We start from the raw sequence: 21,067 nt of genomic DNA on the forward strand, positions 1-21,067 counted from the left end.
TGTAAAGTGTAGAAGACTGATAATAATACTAATTATTCTTGTCCATAGAAACGCAGATTGTGTCCCTGTAGACAGACCTGTTTCACATCTATTTGTAAATTCACTTCAGAATTCCTTGTTTTCTGTATCTGTGGCGTTCCTGGAATCCTCCTGTGAACCCGTTGTAAAATCTTTGATACGTGTTTATATCGGCACAGGAGTCGTGACTGTTCCTCTTTGCCATTGTCCTGGACACACTTTTTCCTCTGATTGCTGTGAGTTCTGTTAGTTGGGGAGATTGGCCCTTTGTGATGAGCTGAGATTTTTTTTTCCCTCTTTGTGTCACTTTTTTTTAATTCACTTTTTTGGCCACGCTGAACTTTCTTATGTTTATGTGGTTGAATGTATCCACCTTGTGTGGCTTTGGAGTTTGTTGTGCTTGAGCACATGACGCTTTCAGTCCATGTTACTCCTCCTGCTTAGTTGGTTTTTTCCACGAGGCTCACTCGTCTTAGGCTCCAGACTTTCTGGAGCCTAAGACGAGTGAGGGCCTGGAGATAGTCATTCTGATAAGTGTATGTTGCTACCGATCAGGCACTTTCCTTGTACTTAATATTACAAGACCAGAAAAGATTCCGCTTTGCATTCCAATTGTGCATAAACTTATTTACTTTAAAAAAAATCTCATCTCTTATTGTATGCTCTCAAATAGAATTCCGGAGGAACCAGCCGCTTTCTGGGAGACCAGAGGAATGTGTATAGCATCAAGATACTATGCCATTTCTGCGGATAAAAGGAACCAGTCCTAATTATTACATCAGACCTGAGGGAAAGGACTGATTTGCAAAGAAAAGTTCAGTATGGGACGTGAGCTGGATGCTTAAAAAAAGAAAAAAAAAATGCATGTGGACAGGTAGGCGCTTGGAGCCATCTGTTACTCCCAGAGCTGCAGGAAGGGTTTTAGAGACAGAGGTAAAGGATGCAAAGACAGACTTGGGGAGAAAGGTAGCTTCCACACGGATAAGGGACCTGAAACGGCAGGTCTCACCGACAGCTGCTCTCCCAAGGGGCACGGTTAGCACAAAAGGCGGTGAGACGTAACTTGTACGTGGACCTTCTGCCAGGTAAACTTCCCCTCCCGCCTTTCCACTCTTCCCTCATCCTTTTTTCTGAGCCCTTCTTAATTATGTATTTTCTCTGTTCAGACCCAGGCTCAGGGCAGCCAGGATAAGGACCAAGAGCAGAGCAGATGTAGCTCTCGGCCCAAAGGCCGGGTGAGGAGCACCCCACGCAGGCCCAGATGAGGAGTCCCCCGCCAGTGTGGGGGACATGTCACAGCCACTCTCCAAGAAGGTGCCCGGGTCTGGGGAGGCCCTCTGGGATTCTCGGGCAGTGCCTAAGACCATTCTTTATGCTTCTGAAAAACTTACTGCAAACTCTTGTAAAATCCAGAATAAAATGCTTGGAAGTGATTTATTTACAAGAAGAGCTCCCACTCGCTGGCCTAAAGATCAACAGCGGAAAGAAACTGAACACAAATCGCAGGATTTAAACTGGAGACAAACATATGGAGAAGGTGTGCTCCATGGCATGTCTTCACTCTCCAGCAGCAGGTACTCGGTGGCTGGAATTACTGAAAGGTTATAAGAATTATAGCTTGATCTTTCTTAATCTTTATGATCCTCTTTAAAATGAATTAGAAAAGAGTAGATTGTCATTCCTTTTTTTTTTTAAACAAAGAATGTGTAATAATTTGTTTTGTTTAAACTTAATCTTGCCTACTACCTGAGACCTCACTCACTGAACAGACCTGGTTCAAAGGAAAGCTTGGTCTAAACTGATTATAGAATTGGTCCTCTCAGGTCATGTGCAGTCTCTCGTGGACAAGAACACTGGGTCTTTGAGCTAACTTCCTGTCTCCTGCTCTTCCCCTCAAGAGTTTTTAGAGTAGGGGGAGAAGTGTGTCTTCTGCAGGTGAGGGGTCTTTGGATCCATGCAGTGACCTTTGTCTTCTGATCTCTCAATGACATGCCTTGCTGCCTGGTTTCTGGATGTCCCCTTGGCCTTCAGAGTTGAAATTTTGAGCTTCAGGAACTCAGGGTCTGTTACTGGGGCATTGCTCCCTATCTACCATGACTGACACTACTCAGATGTCTCTGACGTCTGACTGCCTTTTGTTACTCATTCGGTTATTGATGGACATTTGTGTTGCTTACGTGTTTCAGCTATTGTTGAATAATGCTGCTATGAACATAGGTGTACAAATATCTCTTCAAGACACTGCTTTCAGTTCTTTTGGGTTTATACCCAGAGAGGAATTGCTGGGTCATATGAAAATTCTGTTTTTAATTTTTAGGGGGAACCACCATACTGTTTTCCACAGTGGCTGCACCATTTTACATTCCCACCAACAGTGCACAAGAGTTCTGATGTCTCCACATCCTTACCAACACTTATTTTCTGTTTTGTTTTGTTTTGATAGTAGCCATTCTGCTAGATGTAAGGTTGTATCTCATAGGTTTGATTTGCATTTCCCCAGTAACTAGTGATGTTGAACATCTTTTCATGGGATTATTGACAGTCTGTAGCTCTTCATTGGAGATGTGTCTGTTCAAGTCCTTTGCCCACTTTTGAATTGTTTGTTTGTTTTGAGTTTTAGGAGTTCTCTGTGTACTCTGGATATAAATCCCTTATCAGATACATGGTTTGCAGATATATTCTCCCATTCTGTGGGTTGCCTTCTGTAGATAGTGTCTTTCGATGCACAAAATTTAAAAATTTTCATGAAGCCAAGTTTTTCTACTTGTTTTTTTGGTTGCCTGTGCCTTTGGTGTGTCATATTTAAGAAGTCATTGTCAAATCTAATATGGGAAGTTATGGCCGTATGTTTTCTTCTAAGAGTTTTATAGAGTTAGGGCTTATGTTGAGGTCTTTGATCCATTTTGAGGTATTTTTTGTATATGGTGTTGGCAAGGCTCCAACTTCATTCTTTTGCATGTGGATATCATTTGCTAGCACCATTTGTTGAAAAACCTGTCCTATCTGCATTGAATGCTCTTGACACCATTGTCAAAAACTATTTGAAACTATATGCTAAGGTTTATTACTGGGCTCTCTATGTGATTCCTATGTCAGTATTATGTCAATACCATGTCATTTTGATTACTGTAGCTTTGTAGTAGGTTTTAAAATCAGGAAGTGCAAATTCTTCCACTTTAATCTTCTTTTTCAAGGTTGTTTTGGATATTTGAGGTCCTTTAAGATTTCATATGAATTTCAGGATGGGGTTTTCTTCTTGTGCAAAAACATCTTTGGAATTTGGATAGGTATTACTTTGGATCTGTAGATCACTTTGGGTGTAATGAAAACTATAAAGCATTGCTGAAAGAAATTAAAGAAGATATAAGTAAAAGAAAATGCATCCTATGTTCATAGATTTGAAGACAATATTGCTACTTTGTTGATGCTCTTGTTGTTAGTAAACTAGGAACAGAGGATAATTTCTTCAACTTGATAAAGAACATCTACAAAAAACCTACAGCTGAAATCATACTTCATGGTGAGAAACTCAAAGCTTCCCCACTAAGATTAGGCACAATGCAGAGACATTCCCCTCTCACCACTCCTTTTCAACATTGTACTGGAAGTACTTGCTAATGCAACAACGCAAGAAAAGGTAATAAAAGATACATAGATTAGGAAGGAATACATAAAACTGCTTTGTTTGTAGATGACATGATTGTCTATGGAGAAAATCCAAAAGAATCAATGAAACAACTCCTGGGCCTAATAAGTGACTACAGCAAGGTTGCAGGATACAAGGTTAACATACAAAAGCCAATCATTTGGGCTTCCCTGGTGGCGCAGTGGTTGAGAGTCCACCTGCCAATGCAGGGGACGCGGGTTCGTGCCCCAGTCCAGGAAGATCCCACGTGCCGCGGAGCAGCTGGACCCGTGAGCCATGGACGCTGAGCCTGCGTGTCCGGAGCCTGTGCTCCGCAACGGGAGAGGCCACAACAGTGAGAGGCCCGCATACTGCAAAAAAAAAAAAAAAAAAAAAAAAAAAAACCAATCATTTTCCTATATACCAGTAATGAGCAAGTGGAATTTGAAATTAAAAGCACAATGCCCTTTACTTTAGCACTCCCAAAATGAAATACTTAGGTATAAATCTAAAATACATATAAAAACTACATGAGAACTACACAACTCCGATGAACAAAATCAAAGAATAAATGGAGAGATATTCCTTATTCATGGGTAGGAAGACTTAATATTATCAAGATGTCAATTCCTCCTACCTTGACTCAATGCAATCCCAATAAGATCCCAGCAAATTATTTTGTAGATATTGACAAACTGATTCTAAAATTTATATGGAGAGTCATAAGACCCAGAATAGCCAACACAATATTGAAGGAGAAGAGCAAATTTGGAGGACTTATGCACCTTGACTTTAAGACTTACTATAAAGCCTTGGTAATCAAGACAGTGTGGTATTGGAGAAAGAATAGATAATAGATCAGTGGGACAGAGTAGAGAGGCAAGAAATAGGTCCTCATAAATATAGCCAACTGATCTTTTACAAAGGAACAAAAGCAATACAATGGAGCAAAGATAGTATCTTCAACAAATGGTGCTGAAATGACTAGACATCCACATGCAAAAATATGAATCTAGACACAGACCTTAACACCCTTCACTAAAATTAACTCAAAATGATCTTACACCAAAGTGTAAAACACAAAACTGTAAAACTCCTAAAAGGTAACATAGGGGAAGACATAGATGATCTTCAGTATGGTGATACCTTTTTAGATATAATATTAAAGGCATGGTCCATGAAAAAAACTGATAAACTGAACTTCATTAAAATTAAAAACTCCTCTGTGAAAGACGGTGTTAAGAGAATGAAATGACAAGCCACAGACTGGGAGAAAATATTTGCAAAAGACACATCTGATAAAGGACTCTCATCTAAAATATAGAAAGAATTATTAAAAATCAACAATAAGAAAATGGACAACCCAAATAAAAAGAGGGCCAATGGCCTGATTAGATATGCCACCAAAGTAGATATACAGATGGCAATTAAGCATATGAAAAGATGTTCCACATCATATTTCATCAGGAAAATGAAAATTAAAACAGCAATGGGATAACACTACACAACTTACTTAGAATGATCAAAAACCAAAGCACTGATAACACCAAATGCCAGCGAGGATGGGAAGCAACAAAAACTCTCTACGTTGCTGGTGGGAATGCAAAATGATGCAACCTTTGGAAGACAATTTGGTAGTTTCTTACGAAGTGAAACGTACTCTTACCATACAATCCAACAATCACATTCCTTGGTGTTTACCCAAAGGAAAACTTATGTCCATACAAACACCTCCACACAGATGTTTATAGCAGCTTGCTTCATAGTTGCCTTCAGTAGGTGAGCGGATAAATAAACTGAAGTATATCCAGACAGTGGAATATTATTCAGTGCTAAAGAAATAAGCTCTCAGATAACGAGAAGACATGGAAGAACCTTAAATGATAAATTATGAAGTAAAGAAGCCAATCAGAAAAAGCTAAATACTGTATGATTCCACCAATATGACATTCAGGAAAAGACAAATCTATAGAGACAATTTAAAGATTAGTGGTTACCAGGGATGGTGGTGGGGAGAGATGACTAGACAGAGCACAGAGGATTTTTAGGATAATGAAAACATTCTATATGATACTATGATGGATATATGTCATTACACATTTGTGCAAACCCTTAGAATGTACAACACCAAGAGTGAACTCTGATGTCAACTACGAACTTTAGGTGATTAATGTGTTCACGTAGGCTCATCCTTGGTAAAAAATTTTAAAAACTTCTGGTGAGTGATGTCTATAATGGGTGAGGCTGTGTATGTGTGGTGGAAGGGGACATATGGGAAATCTTGGTCCCTGCTTCTCAATTTTGTTGTAAAACTAAAACTGTTCTAAAAATATTTTTAAATGCAAAAAAAACATTTTTTAAGATAGTTGGTTCAGTGGAATAAAAGTTCTTTGGCTAAAAGAATAAAGAAAAAAAGAGCTATGTGGTGAATATACAGAAACTCTTATGAAGTTATATTCCATAAATAATAGAATTCGGACCACAGTCTATAGTCAGATGTTGTACTGTTATCATAATTGCTATTTAATAATTATTTTTGAACCACCAAAAAGAGCTAAACAAAAGATAATTTTAAAAAATTCTACATTGTAGAAGACTCGCACCTTTGCGCTCTCTCAGTCAGCTCTCCTTGTTAAATTATAAATGTATTCTTCTTTTTTAAAATTTATTTTTATTGAGATATAATTGGCATATAACATGGTATAAGTTTAAGGTGTGCAACATGTTGATTTAGTACATCTATATATTGCAATATGAGTACCATTGTAGTGTTAGCTAACACCTCCATCATATCACTTAATTGTGGTGGAAATTAAGACCTAGTCTCTTAGCAAAAGTTTATAATATAGTATTGTTGTCTGTAATCACTATGTTGCATGCTAGTTTTCCAAAACTTATTTGCCTATTGGTTGCAAGTTTCTTCCCAATTCCCCCACCCCTCAGTCGAATGGTGACCACCATTCTACTGCCTGTTTTTATGAGTTTGGCTCTTTTAGATTCCACATTTAAATGAGATCATGCAGTATTTGTCTTTCTCTGTCTGACTTATCTCACTTAGTATAGTGACCGCAAGGTCCATCCATGTTGTCACAAATGTCAGCATTTCCTTCTTTCTCATGGCTAAATAATATTGCATTGTATATAAGTACCACAACTTCTTTATCCATCCATCCATCCACTGACAGACACCTAGGTAGTTTCCATATCTTGGCTGTTGTGAATACTGCAGTAAACATGAGAATGCATATATCTCTTTGATATCCTGTTTTCACTTCCTTTGGCTATATACCAGGAGTGGAATTGCTGGATCAGATGGTAGTTCTATTTTTAATTTTGGGGGAACCTCCCTACTGTTTTCCATAGTAGCTAAACCAATTTACATTTCCAACAACAGTACATAAGTGTTCCCTTTCTCCACATCCTAGTCAACACTTATTTTCTGTGTCTTTTTGATGATGGCCATTCTAACGGTGTGAGGTGACATTTCATTGTGGTTTTGATTTGCATTTCCTGGTGACTGATGATGTTGAGCATGTTTTCATGTACCTGTTAGCCAGCCACCTGCATGTCTTTGAAAAAAAATTTTATTTGGTTCCTCTGCTCATTTTTAAATCAGATTGTTTGCTTTTATGTTATTGAGTTGTATGAGTTGTTTATATTTTGGATATTAAATCCTTATCCAATATGTGTTTTGCAAATATTTTTCCCTATTTCATAGTTTGCCTTTTCATTTTTTATTGGCTCTTTTGCTGTGCAGAAGCTTTTTAGTTTGATGTAGTCCCACTTGTTGAATTTTGCTTTTGTTGCTTGCGCATTTGGTGTCATATCTAGAAAATCATTGCCAAGATTAATGTTAAGGAGTTTCTTTCCTATGTTTTCTTCTAGGAGTTTTATCATCAGGTCTCATGCTTACGTCTTTAATCCACTTCAAGTTAATTTATGTAAGTGGTGTAAGATAGGGGTCCAATTTCATTACTCTTTGGGTGGTTATTCAAGCTTTCCCAGCTCCATTTGTGGAAGAGACTGTCCTTTTCCCATTGAGTGTTCTTGGCTCTCTAGTCAAATATTGGTTGACCGTAAATTGGTTGACCGTAAATTACAAACTTACTCTAACTTTGTAATATAGATTGAAATCAGGAAGTGTGATACCTCTGTCTTTGTTATTCTTTCTTACGATTGATTTGGCTATTAAGGGTCTTTGTGGTTCCAGACAAATTTTAGAATTGTTTTTTTCTTTTTCTTTCTTTTTTCTTGTTGAATGAAAGATTCTTTAAATTCTATAATGCTTTACAGTTTTCAAAAGTTTTATACACATGATTTCATGTATCCCATAATAACCCTTTTTTCCCCCTTCGCTCTCCCTACTGGTAACCACCAGTTTGTTCTCTGTATCTGTGAGTCTGCTTCAGTGTTGGCTATTGATTTAATCTCCTTACTCGTTACTAGTCTGTTCAGATTCTCTATTTATTCATGATTCAGTCTTGACAGGTTGTATGTTTCTAGGAATTTATCCACTTCTTCTGAGTTATCTGATTTACTGGTGTATAATTGTTTATGATAGTTTCATGATCCTTTGTATTTCTGTAGTACCAGTAACCTCTTCCCTTTCATTTTTGATTTTATTTATTTATGTATTCATTCTGTTTTTCTTCTTAGTCTCAATAAAGAGTTGTAGATTTTGTTTATCTTTTCAAAAAAACAGCTCTGAGTTTCATTGATTTTTTTTCTATTGTTTTTCTTGTCTCTATTTCATTTATTACAGCTCTTATCTTTATTTCCTTTCACTAAATTTGGGGTTCATTTTTCCTTCTTTTTCTAGTTCCTTGAGGTATAAAGTTATGTTGTTTATTTGAGATCTTCCCATTTTCTTAATATATGCATTTATTGGTATAAAATTCCCTCTCAGAACTGCATTTGCAGCATCCCATAGGTTTTGGTATGTTTTGTTTCCATTCTCATTTGTTTTGCTGTATTTTCTCATTTCTCTTTTGATTTCTTCTTTGACCCATTGGTGATTCTGGAGTGTGTTAATTTCCACATATTTGTAGATTTTTCATCATTCCTCTGTTATTGATATCTAGTTTCATATTATTATGGTTAGAAAAGATACTTGCTATGATTTCAATCTTTTAAATTTGCTGAGACATTTTTTGTGTCATATCATATGACCTATCCTGGAGAATGTTCTGTATGCACTTGAGAAGAATGTGTATTCTCCTTCTGTTGGATGGGATGTCTATAAATGCCCATTAGTTCAGTTCAGTCTAATGTATGGTTCAAACTCAACATTTCCTGGTATTTTCTGTCCAGATAATCTAACAATTGCTGGATGTGGGGTATTGGATCCCCCAACTATTGTATTTTTTTCCATTTTTTCCCTTCAGTTTTGTTACTATTGCTTAATATATTTAGGTGCTGCGATGTTGGATGCATATATATTTTATACTTTATAGGTGTTTTTGTCTTCCTGATGAATTGACCCCTTTATCATTAAATATTGACTTTCTTATTACTGTTTTTGGCTTAAAGTCTATTTTGTCTGATATAAGTATAGCTATCCCTGCTCTTTTTTTTTTTTTTTTTTTTTTGCGGTACGCGGGCCTCTCACTGTTGTGGCCTCTCCCGCTGCAGAGCACAGGCTCCGGACGTGCAGGCCCAGCGGCCATGGCCCACGGGCCCAGCCGCTCCGCGGCATGTGGGATCCTCCCAGACCGGGGCACGAATCCACGTCCCCTGCATCGGCAGGCGGACTCCCAACCACTGCGCCACCAGGGAAACCCCCTGCTCTTTTTTTTTGCTTTCCACTTGCATGCAGTATCTTTTTCTATCCCTTCACTTTGAGCTTATGTGTCTTTAAACCTGAAGTGGGTCTTTTATGGGCAGCATATTGTTGGGTCTTGTGTGGCTTTTTTTTTTTTTCAATCCATCTAGCCACTCTAGCTTTTGATTGGTGAATTCAACCCATTTACATTTAGCATCAAGGACTTACTAATGTCATCCTACTAATTATTTTCTGGTTGTTCTGCATTTCCAATGTTTCCTTTCCCTCTGTTTCTGCCCACCTTCATAAATTTGTGGGTTTTTTGTGGTGGTTCTCTCTGTTTCCCCCTTTTTAATCTACTATAGGTTTTTGCTTTGTGATTCCCATGAGGTTTACAGAAGAACTCTCATAGATAAAACAGTCCATTTTAAGTTGATAGCAACTTAACTTTGATCAGCTATAAAATCTTCACTTATTGACTCCCCCTTTTAAAATTTTGTATGTCATTATTTAACTCTTTTATATGGTGTATGCAGTAACAAATTGTATCTATAATTATTTTAATACCTTTCCTTTGACCTTTATACTACAGTTAAACGATTAACATACCATCCTATTACAGAATTAGAGTTTTCTAAGTCTGACTATATATTTGCCTTAACCAGTATGTTGTATATTTTCTTACGTTTTCATGTCACTGATTAGCATCTTTTCATTTCAGCTGGAGGAACTCCTTTCAGCATTTCTTGAAATGCATATCTAGGATGATGAACTCCCTCTGCTTTTGTTTGTCTACAAAGATCTTTATTTTCCTTCATATCTGAGGGGTAACTTGGCCTGAGAGAGCATTTTTGGCTGGCAGCATTGTTTTTTTTTCCCAAAACTCTGAATATGTTATTCCACTCTCTCCTGACCAGTAAGGTTTCTGCTGAGAAATCTGCTGATAGCCTAATGAGGATTCCTTTGTAGATTACAGTCTTTTTTTCCTTTGGCTGCTTTTAGAATTCTTTATCTTTGATTTTTGATAGTTTTGTTATAATGTGTCTTGAAGAAGGTCTTTTTTGCGCTGAGAAAACAGGGTGATCTATTAACTTTGAATTTAGACTTCCAGTTCATTCCCTCCCCAGGTTTGGGAAGTTCTCAACTATTATTTCTTTAAATAAACTTTCTGCCCCCTTCTCCCTCTCCTCCTTCTGAAACTCCAATTATTCTATTTGTTCTTTTGATGGAATCCTATAGGTCATGTAGGTTTTCTTCACTCTTTTTCATTCTTTCTCTTTTTCTTTGTTCTCCTCTAACTGAATTATTTCAAATTCCCATCACCTAACGCACTAATTCTGTCTCCCCTTTGCTGGACTCCACTGCAGATGCTCTCTGCTGCATTTTTCATTTCATTCATTGAGTTATTCAGCTCCAGAATTTCTCCTCGGTTCTTTTTTATAATTTCTATTTCTTTGGTAAATATCATTTTGAACCAGTATTTTTCTTCTCATGATTTCATTGAATTGTCGTTCTGAGCTTTCTTATAGCTTGTTGAGTTTCTTCAAAACAGCTATTTTGAATTCTTTATCAACTAGATCACAAAATTCCATGACATTAAGCTTGGTTATTGGAGAATTATTATCTTTGAACGATGACATGGTTCCTTGATTTTTCATGTTCCTTGTAGTTTTGTGTTGTTGCTGTTGCATTTGAAGTAGCAGACACCTCCTCAAATCTTTGCTAGTTGTCTTCAAATGGGGCATTCTGTTTGTTGATATTGTCATTAATTCTGCCTTTTTCTGTGTACCCTTGTTTCACTCTGCTTGTTCCCTTTTGTGGCAAACTTTTAAAGCTTTTGTATCTTTTTTCGTTCTTACAACTCACCAGACTGGCCACTGGCTTCTTTGTTTTCAAGAAGGTGATGCTACAGCCCAAGTTTCTGGCTTCTCCTTTGCCCACAGACCCTGGCCAGTTCTCTGATCACACGCTCTGTCTACCGGAGCTTGCTCTTGCTGCTGCACTCAGGAGCCATGCACAAGATGCTGGCTGCAGAGTGGGGGAGAGTGTGAGCTTAGCTTTTAGGGCACTGGGGATGCCCATGGACCTGGTAAGGGGATCCCCAGGAGTGGCACTCCCAGAGGCTCATGGGTGAACTTCTTGCTGAGTTCAGTCAGCAGGAACTGCATCCCTTTAAAGACCTTCGATATTTTTATCTGCTTCTTTCCTGATCTCCTCCCTCTTGGCAGTCATGGAAGTCCTGCGTCAGTACTCTGGGTGCTGCTGGAGAGAAACAGGTTCTCCAGCTGCTTCCCACACCACTGGCTAGCTAGGTACTCACTCATTGCTCTCCTTGTCTCTTGTGAAAGAGGTCACCACTGTCAGATAGATCCTCTGTATGCAGTGATTCCTTGGGGGGTGGGGTGGGGGTGGGGTGCAGTGCTGAGAAAGTTCTTCTAGATCCACTGCATCCAAACTTTCTCCCTCTCCAATGACATGCTGGAATCTCCCCTAGGAAAGGCTGGATTTCTGCAACTTCTCTATCTTCTGTGGGTGTCTGCCCAGGTCAACACTCCAGGTTTTTTCCCAACTGCAGCCAGAAGGGTCAGGCAAGTTTATTGCCCCATGGGCTCCACAGCCCATATCAAGGTCTAACCCTAACCCTATTACCAGATGCAGAGGTGGGCAAGACCCCTTACAGGTCCCCTGGCATATGGTGCTGGTTCCCACAGCAACCACAGAGGTCCTTGTGTTCATGAAAGATGCCCTAATTCTTTGTTGAAAAAGGACAAAAGGAGGAACACCCTGCACCACCGTGATGCTGATATCACTTGTTTATGCCTCTTCTTGTCCTAAACATAATTTCCCTCCCATTCACGAGCAGTTTTCAAGAGTAGGCTTCTCTCATCTTCACTTTATCATCTGTCGTTTTGAACCATCTCGTCTTCCGCAGTCACTGTGAGGTTACCCTCTAGTTATTCTCTCGTGGCATCACCCTCATTCCTGCTTCCTGTCTGATGGCTTCCTTAACCATGTCAAATCTCTCTCATTGCTTGAAAAGAATTACTCTCCTGTAACCTTTAACCCTGCAGACCGCTCTAGCCAAGAATTTTGTTTCTTCTGTAACTTTTCTTCCTGGTTTTAAAAGTTATGTTCATAGTAAAAATATGAAGGAAAAAAATGAATCATCCGAAATCAATGTTGGATGCTCTGGAATGCCTTTCTTCTCCAGCTAACTCCTGCTCACCTTTCAAGTTCGAGCTTCCGTACAGGTTTTTTTAAGCCTTCCCTAATTCTTTCCCCTCCTGTTGTGCTTTCTCTGTATCCTATAGTCCCATATTTTTTCTTCATTGCACCCAACTCTGGGTTATAATTAAAGTTGTACTTATTTGATTGATGCCCTCTCTAGAATATAAGCTACATAGAGACAGGAAATGTGTCTGTTCTGCTCATTATCATACACTTAGCATCTAACACAAATGCTGTAGGGGCTCAAGTATTTATTAAATGAATGAGTAATGTTTACACTGTCTTCTAAATTTCCTTAGCAGTCTATACCCCCAGTTATACTCTTTCCTGTTCCTGGAGGTAGGGATTATTTATCACTGCACGACTTTATTAAGCCACAGACCGTCTTCATGGGGCTGTAGAACAGGAGGTATGATGTCAGGAACCTGGTTCCTGACTTTGAGCAGCTCTGGGTCTCGGCTTTCTCTCCAGTATGAGGTTAAGGAGTTGGAGTAGATAAAGGTTTTCAAACTGCCCTGTAGAGCCATAGGGATCCTTAGGTAACTTTCCAGGGCTGCCTACTTGCAATGTCAGTTTAGAGGTTGTTGGAAGATTTTTAAGCTCTCAAATCTCAGACTCTGAAAGACTAAGCCTACCCTCAGAGAGGTCAAATTCTGTTGAAAACTGATTAATTTTTTTCTTGTCAGCTCCTAGGTTTCAAGGAGGACCTCTACTAAACATTTGCTAAATGCATGTTGACTACAGGTCGGGTGCTGATGGGGGCCCTTATTTGGTAAGACAAAGCTCTTGCTTTTAGGTTGCTCTGTCCAACATGGGTAGTCATCAGCCACACGTGAATAAACTGTGGCTAGTCCGAATGGAGATGTGCTGAAAGCATGCAACACACACTGGGTTTTGAAGACTTAGTATAAAACAAGAATATAAAATGTCTCATTGTTATATTAATTAAATATTGAAATATTTTGGATATATTAGGTTAAGTAGGATATATTATTAAAATTAACCTGTTCCTTCTTAATACGGTTAAATATTTAATATGGTTATTTAATGGTTTAATATTTAGTATGGTTACTAGAAAATTTTAAATTTCTTAGGTACCTCACGTTACATAATTTCACTTGACAGCATTGTTTTATAGTTTATAATTTAGTGTGGTAGTAGTAGTTACACTTCTGAGCACTTACATATCCTTTAAGACCTAGCCTCTCAGGTGTAATCCCTGGCCAGTACAAGCAGTTATCACTTGGAAGCTTATGAGAAAGGGCAGAGTCACCAGCTCCACCCACCCCAGACCATCTAAGTCAGAGTCTGCATTTTAACTACAGCCCCAGGCGATTTGTGTGCACAGGAACATTTGAGAGGCTCTGATCTAGATCACAGTAACAGGACTCTTGCTACCTCTCCTATTTTTGCTTCTCTAATCTCACTGGATCCAGGATTCTTAACATGAGGGACCTGGGTCCTTATGGGGGTGGGAAGTCTACAGATGGGCCCTAGGACTCTGTAAAATACTGAAACTTTATGTATATTGTTCATGAAAGGGTCTGTTTTTATTTTCATCATCAGTAAAGCAGTGATTATGAAAGGATGCCCTCGTCAGCAACACTTGGGAACTTGTCGGCAATGAAAATGCTGGGGGTGGGGACCAGCAGTGTTTGAACAAGTCCTCTTGTGATCCTGATGTCAAAAGTTTGAGAACCACTGAATTAGAGAGGAAGGCAAAGAAGAGGGTCGAGCCACTTACTACATTACAGTCTGGTCAGGAGGGTGACGCTGGCTTGAATTGAGATTGGCATCATGTGAATTGGTTGGAGGAGTGCAGTGATGCAAGGTGAGATGATGGATGTGATTCTAGATGCGTTGAAATTGATGATATTGACTAATTTCAAATGTTCACTGAATAATTTTCTATCTATCTTTATGTTCAGCCTAGCATAAGTTTACCCAGAAAGGGGGCTTTGTACTCAAACAAACCTGAACTTGACAACTGGTAAAAGTAAGTTCAACTTAAACAAATGTTTAAGTAAATTATTTTTAACACACTGATTTTATATAAAGTTGAACAGTCACCAATGGATAGCCCACAGTATATGATTACCATGTGATACAGTTGTGTTTGTTTTGGTTTAGGGGAATGGACTAAATCAACAATTTATTAAAGGCAGTTTTTTTAAATACATTTATTAACCAATGTTAACACATTAAATGAACCTATATATTGCTAGTCAGAGCAGCTTACAAAATGCCAGAATGCATCATAGAACTGGACAGCCACGATGAATAATTACAATGTGCATAGTGGCTAAGCTCAACACCTTGATATAGCTTTATGATTGCAGAAAATTTTTAATAATGATTCCTAAAACAATCAATTGTAATTTTACCTAAAACTTTTACAAAACCAGGCCACAATCTCTTTTTTTAATTGTTTTTTTTTTTTTTTTAACACACAGTTTTCACACTGTAGTAACTTGGAAATGTGCAACCGTGTCAACGGAGACAAAAAAGCCAAAGTAACACGAATCTTACTTTCATGCAGCTATCGGTAAATAGTACACACTCTGGAATGATTTTACACCAAAAATAGTTCCACAATAACTTGCTCTCATAGGGGTGGATCGAAGTTTTAAAACTTGAAATCAAAACAATCAGAGAAGGTTAAGTGTTCATGGTTACGTCGTCTCGCTCAGACCACGGCACCGTGGCAACACGGACAAATCACACAGCAACGAGGAGGGACCGAGAGTGCCGAGTCCCTGCGTAATCCAGGTACGGTGCTGAAATGGGGCTACTGGGCAGGTCCTACAAGCCATTGGGCGCCACTGGGCAGTAGCTTGTCGATTAACTTGTGTCACCACCGTCTGTAACAGCATCAGGACTGGATGGATGATTAGTTCACAGAAGGCTCTTTAGAGTGACCCTGACAAACCTGGAGAAAACTTTTAAAAAGGTTTTTCTCCTGATTCTCTCACTTACATGGTGTGTAATTGCTTTAATAAATATCAAAGGTCTAAATAAATATTTACAAATTATTTCTCTAACCTTAAAAATAAATGATAAATGGGAATTTATTTTGACTTGGTCTAAGATCAGTCTTTGAAAAAACATAAATTGTGAGGTTTTTTTTTTTTGTAAAAAGTAATTTAAGTTTTCCTGGCTGTATTTTATATGTCTATGTATAAAAAAAATCATTATTCAACTATCGATCCATTCCTATTGGTAATGCTTCTTAATCCAGACATTCCGCAAAATACAGACTTTTTACAAATCACGGCATCTTTAATACAAGAAAATTAACATGCATTATTCTTCATTCTGTGTACAGTGGTGGAGTTCATTAGTAGGCAATGACCCACTACTACAAACATAACGGCTTCTGTGAAACTTAAGTGCTTTCTTTCCTTTCAGTATTAACTTACAATGTAAGAGGTGACACCAGATAATAGGCAATCAATCAATCAGATGATATTTGGGGAGGGAAGGGAAGCATTAGAGAAATTTGTATGCCTCATCTATAATTTCGTGTATGGATAAAGGTAGTTTTTGGCTTTTTATTTTTGTTTATTTTGTTACAAGCACTCATGTTAGGACAAAGATGAAATGTGCAAACTTTAAAATTTAAATATTCATTTTCTCTAAGATCCAGCTCAGTAAAAGATTACCCCAGTTCCCTGCAATTTTAAACTACAAGATCAAAGCTAATAATTTGTTATAAAAGTTATATATTGAAAAGAAATAATGAAAAACACAATTGGGAAATATTTAAGAAAAAATATGCAGGACTAGCACCTGCTGTGTCAACCCTGTTCCCTAAATTCAATCAATCATATACCCACTGGCATAACCAATAGATAATGCCTTTAAACAGTAAATTAAGCTGAACAAAACCAGCTCAACAAGGTTAAGAAATAAATTTCACATCAAGGTAGTATGCTTTATTTCTGAAACAAACAGTTCTGTAGTTCTTACATTCAGATCTATTTTAAATGTTTCTTTGTTAAACTCACTTGTATTCACCTGCTGTTTTTTTAAAGATCTGTTGTTTAAAGGTTAAAATCTCTGTAAAACCTAAAAATGTTTTAAAATTTGCTGAAAATGCAACAAACTCTCAATTAAAATTTATTTAAAATAATACCCTCCACTGATGTTACTTTTACCCCCTGAAAAACTCCAGAGGAGCATTAACAAAAGATTTAACTACTGTGCAAAATTTCTTCACGAAAAGTGTTTAAAGGCTGGTGCAAAATGGGAAGCAAATTCTAAACAATTTTGGCTTCTTGGAAACAAAAACCGCTGTGTCTGAGAAGAATAATCGTCAGTGATTCTCCAGAAAGAACCAGCCTTCATCTTTTCCGGCGACAGGTGCGCTTGTGTTCCGCATGCCAGTGCTCCTGCTGACACTTGATTGAGCAGTAGGATGTGTTCCAGCAGCAGTGGTACATGGCCTCCTCCTCACAGTTGTAGCACTGCAGGCAAGAAACCATAACCAGCAGTTAAACGTGGGATGAAATGCATAGGAAGTTGGGTACAGTGATTGACAGACTTTTGAAACTGTGCTTTTAAAGCTCTTTCTGGCTCAAGCTTAAACTAGTATCACCAAGAACATGTTTTCTGTCCTGAGCAGGATGGCAGGAAACAATGGGATGGACGACCGAGGCTCAGCACGCAGTCCTTTGTCAGCAAACTCAAGCTTACTCGGGCACAGCATCAACTTTTCCATCTCCACTAGGTAATTCCCGTCAGCACACAAGCGTAAGTAATTTCTATTTTCTTAAAGGGCCTGAGATTCTGGAAAGATGACAGAGCAGAAGCACCAGGATCTACCTTCCCACCTGGACAACAGCTGTACTGTAGAATCTGTCTGAAGTAACTATTTTGGAACTCTGAAGTCTACTGAAGGCTTGAACAGTAAGTTATGGTTAATTTTGGTCAGTTTCGGCTCTTAGCACGGTAATAGCTACCTCTTCCCTATTCTCCACCCAAGCAGCTGTGAATGGAGCACCTTGTGGGAGCCAGGGTGGGCAAAAAAGATGCGCTTCTGGTCACAGAAATGGGCAGCCATTGCTGTTCTACCCCCTGCCCCCGCTGTCACAACTCCTCCAGCTGAAGTGACTTTCAGAAGAGTTAAAGGGCCACTGCCCTTTTATTCCCCCTTTTGCAAGCCAGACATTCAAAATCAACTGCATATACAGGAGAAATTAGAAAGTGAATGTGCATACCCAAGGAGAGGCTCAGAAAAGACCTAAGAAGGCATTTAGTTTACACCCCAATCTGATCTTTGGCACAGAAATAGACAGCCTACAACCATCAAAGAAACAAAAAAAAGCAACCTATGAGAAGGAGGAGAAACTGAGTTCCAGTTACCATATTACTAGATTCAAATGTCTAGTGTTCAACAAAAAACCACAAGGCATACAAAGAAGCAGGAAAGTATGACTATTTCAAAGGAAAAAAAAGCCAAGTCAACAGAAACTGGCCATGAAAAAGACCTACTGGCAGATATATTAGACAAAGACTTTAACACAACTATTAAAGAAGGTCAAAGAACTAAAGGAAAATATGGAGAAAGTCAAGAAAATGATGTATGAACTGGAAACATCAATAAAAAGATAGAAACCAAAAAGAAAACATGGAGCTAAGAAGTCATTAACTGAAGTGAAAAACTGACTTCAGGGATTCAAAGGCAGATTTGAGCAGAGCAGAGAGAAGACAGGACAATGGAAATTAACAAGAGAGGTGAAAAGACTGGAGAGCAAGCAAACAGAGCCTAAAAAGACCTGTGGTACATCAGCCAATGGACCAAGATATGCATCATGGGAGTCCCAGAAGGAGGGGAGAGAGAAATGAGCAGAGAGAATACTGGGGAAGTTTTTAGTCAGTATTCCTTCAATCTGATGAAAGATATGAATATAAATATTCAGTAACTCCAAGTCAGATGAACTCAGAGAGCCACACTGAAACATGTTGTAACCAAACTTTTGAAACTCCTGAGAGCAGCGAGAAAGAGGGGAGCTGTCGCACACAAAGGATCATCAATATGTTATCAGCAGATTTCCCATCAGAAATTCTGGAGGCCAGAAGACCTGATATAGTCAAAGCGCTAAAAGAAGGAAAAAAACCTGTCAGTGGAGAATCCTGTATGCAGCAAAACTCTCCTTTGTACCTGCAAGAAGTACTCAGGGGGTCCTGCAGTTGAAATGAAAGGACACTAGACAGTGACCTGGAGCCATGTGGAGAAACAGAAGATCTCAACTGTGGTAAACACATGGGCAATTATAAGAGCCAGTACTATGGCTTACAATGGCTTGTAACTGTACTTTTTCTCTTCTACGATTTAAGAAACCAAGATTTAAAGAAAAAAGTTATCAGTATAAAAGCTAGTATTACTGTAAATTACTTTGTAACCCCAAATCTTTTTTCTACATAATTTAGGAGACTAATACATTTAAAAGAATTTTTAATTTATGTTTTTGGGCACACAATGTATGATAATGTGATCTTATAACATCAGCAATCAAAGGGTTGAGATGCAGCTGTAAAGGAACAGATTTTATATATGTTATTAAACTAAAACTGCTATAAATTCACATTAGAGTCTCATAACTTTAGGCTGTTAAATGTAATTCCCGTGGTAACCACAAAGAAAACTGCTATAGCATATAAACAAAAGGAAAGGAACTTAAACATTTCCCTACAAAAAATCAACTAAACACAAAAACAAGAATGCAGGAAATGAGGGTCAAAAAAGTTATGGGGCTTTAAATTTACACAGATTAAACTCTCCAATCAAAAGACACAGATTGGCAGAATGGATAAAAACACGTCTATAATATAATGTCTATAAGAGACTCACTTAAGACCTAAAGACACAAATGGGCTGAAAGTGAAAGGATGGAAAAAGATATTCCATGCAAATTGGAACCAAAAGAGAGCAAGGTAGCTATACTAATTTCACACAAAATAGACTTTAAATCAAAAAAAGGTTACAACAGACAAAGAAGGACACTATATATTAATAAAAGGTTCAATACAGCAAGAAGACATAATAATTATAAATATTTACACATGTAATGACCACTAAAACATAAGAAGCAAAAACAGACAGTTCTACAATAGAGACTTCAACATCCCACTCACACTAAGGGATAGAACCACCAGACATAGGTAAGGAAAGGGAGGGCGTAACACAATAAACCAACTAGATCTAACAGATATACACAGAGCACTCTACCCAACAACAAGAGCACACATTCTTCAAGTGCATGTGGGACACTTTACAAATTAAGTCTCAACATATTTTAAAAGGTAGATATCATACTAAGTATCTTTTTTGACCACAATGGGATAAAATAAGAAAGCAAAAACAAAAGTAAAACTGGAAAATTCAAAGTTGTGGAAACTTAAAAAAACACTTTTAAACAACCAATGGATCAAAGAAAAATTTAGCTTATGCAGTGAGGCAGTGCTCAGAGGGAAATTTATAGCTGTAATATCTACCTGAAGAAACAGATCAGTAGCCAAAAAGTCCACCTTAAGGAATTGGTAAAAAAAAGCAAGCTAAAGCAAAAGTTAGCAGGAGGAAGAAAAAAAAAAAAATTAGCACAGAGGTCAACAAAATACAGAAGAGTAAAATAATAAAGAAAAATCAACGAAACCAAAAGTTGGTTCTTCGAAAAGATAAACAAAATTGATAAACCTTTAGCTAGATGGACCAAGAAGAAAAGAGAGGACTCAAGTTACTAAATGAAAAATAAAAGTGGGGACCTTACTACTGATTCTACAAAAATAAAAAGTATTGTAACAATGCACTATTAACAATTATACACAACAAACTGGATAACCTAGATGAGATGGACAAATTCCTACAAACCCCAAACCTACCAAGACTAATCTTGAAAATATCTGAATAGACCCATAACTAATAAGCAGATTGACCTATTAATCAAAAATCTCCCAATAAATAAAGCCCTGGACCTGATGGCTTCTCTAGTAAATTCTACCAAACATTTAAAGAGCTGTCAACCCTTCTCATACTCTTCCCAAAGATGGAAGAGGAGGGAATATTTCCTGACTCACTCTGTGAGTCCAGAATAACCCTGATACCAAGCCAGAGACACTACAAGAAAAGAAGACTACAGACCCACATGCCTTATGACCACTGAGGTAAAATCCTCAACAAAATACGAGCAAATGGAATTCGGCAGCATATTAGAAGAATTATACACCAGTGATGTGATGCGACATATAAGAATCAACCAGTGTAATATGCCACATCAACATAACGAAGGAAAAACCACATGGTCATCGCAGTAAGTGAAGAAAAAACCTCTGACAAAATTCAGCACGCATTCATGATAAAAACACTCAACAAACAGGAACAGAAGGAAACTACCTACCTCCACATAATAAAAGCCACATATGAAAAACACACAGCA

The 21,067-nt window shown here is 38.0% G+C and overlaps 1 protein-coding gene and 1 long non-coding RNA gene across 16 annotated transcripts in view; one reads left to right on the top strand and one right to left on the bottom strand.

Annotated features, from left to right (window-relative positions):
* Nucleotides 1-1,440: 1,440 nt before the first annotated feature.
* Nucleotides 1,441-14,807, top strand: LOC132524579 (uncharacterized). The gene is made up of 4 exons (XR_009541927.1): nucleotides 1,441-1,592; nucleotides 13,319-13,404; nucleotides 14,199-14,463; nucleotides 14,561-14,807. It is a non-coding gene; the product is annotated as an uncharacterized LOC132524579 (long non-coding RNA).
* An 18-nt stretch (nucleotides 14,808-14,825) lies between these two features.
* ZMYND11 (zinc finger MYND-type containing 11) overlaps nucleotides 14,826-21,067 on the bottom strand; it is a 138,389-nt gene continuing 132,147 nt past the window's right edge. For all 15 annotated transcript variants that reach the window (XM_060156596.1, XM_060156617.1, XM_060156711.1 and 12 more), the window contains one exon: nucleotides 14,826-17,098. In XM_060156596.1, coding sequence (XP_060012579.1) covers nucleotides 16,976-17,098 — 123 coding nt within the window. In that variant the 3' untranslated portion in view covers nucleotides 14,826-16,975. The remainder of the gene's footprint in view (nucleotides 17,099-21,067) is intronic.

Source organism: Lagenorhynchus albirostris, chromosome 1 (genome assembly GCF_949774975.1).
Source record: "Lagenorhynchus albirostris chromosome 1, mLagAlb1.1, whole genome shotgun sequence".
Classification (NCBI taxonomy): Eukaryota; Metazoa; Chordata; class Mammalia; order Artiodactyla; family Delphinidae; genus Lagenorhynchus; species Lagenorhynchus albirostris.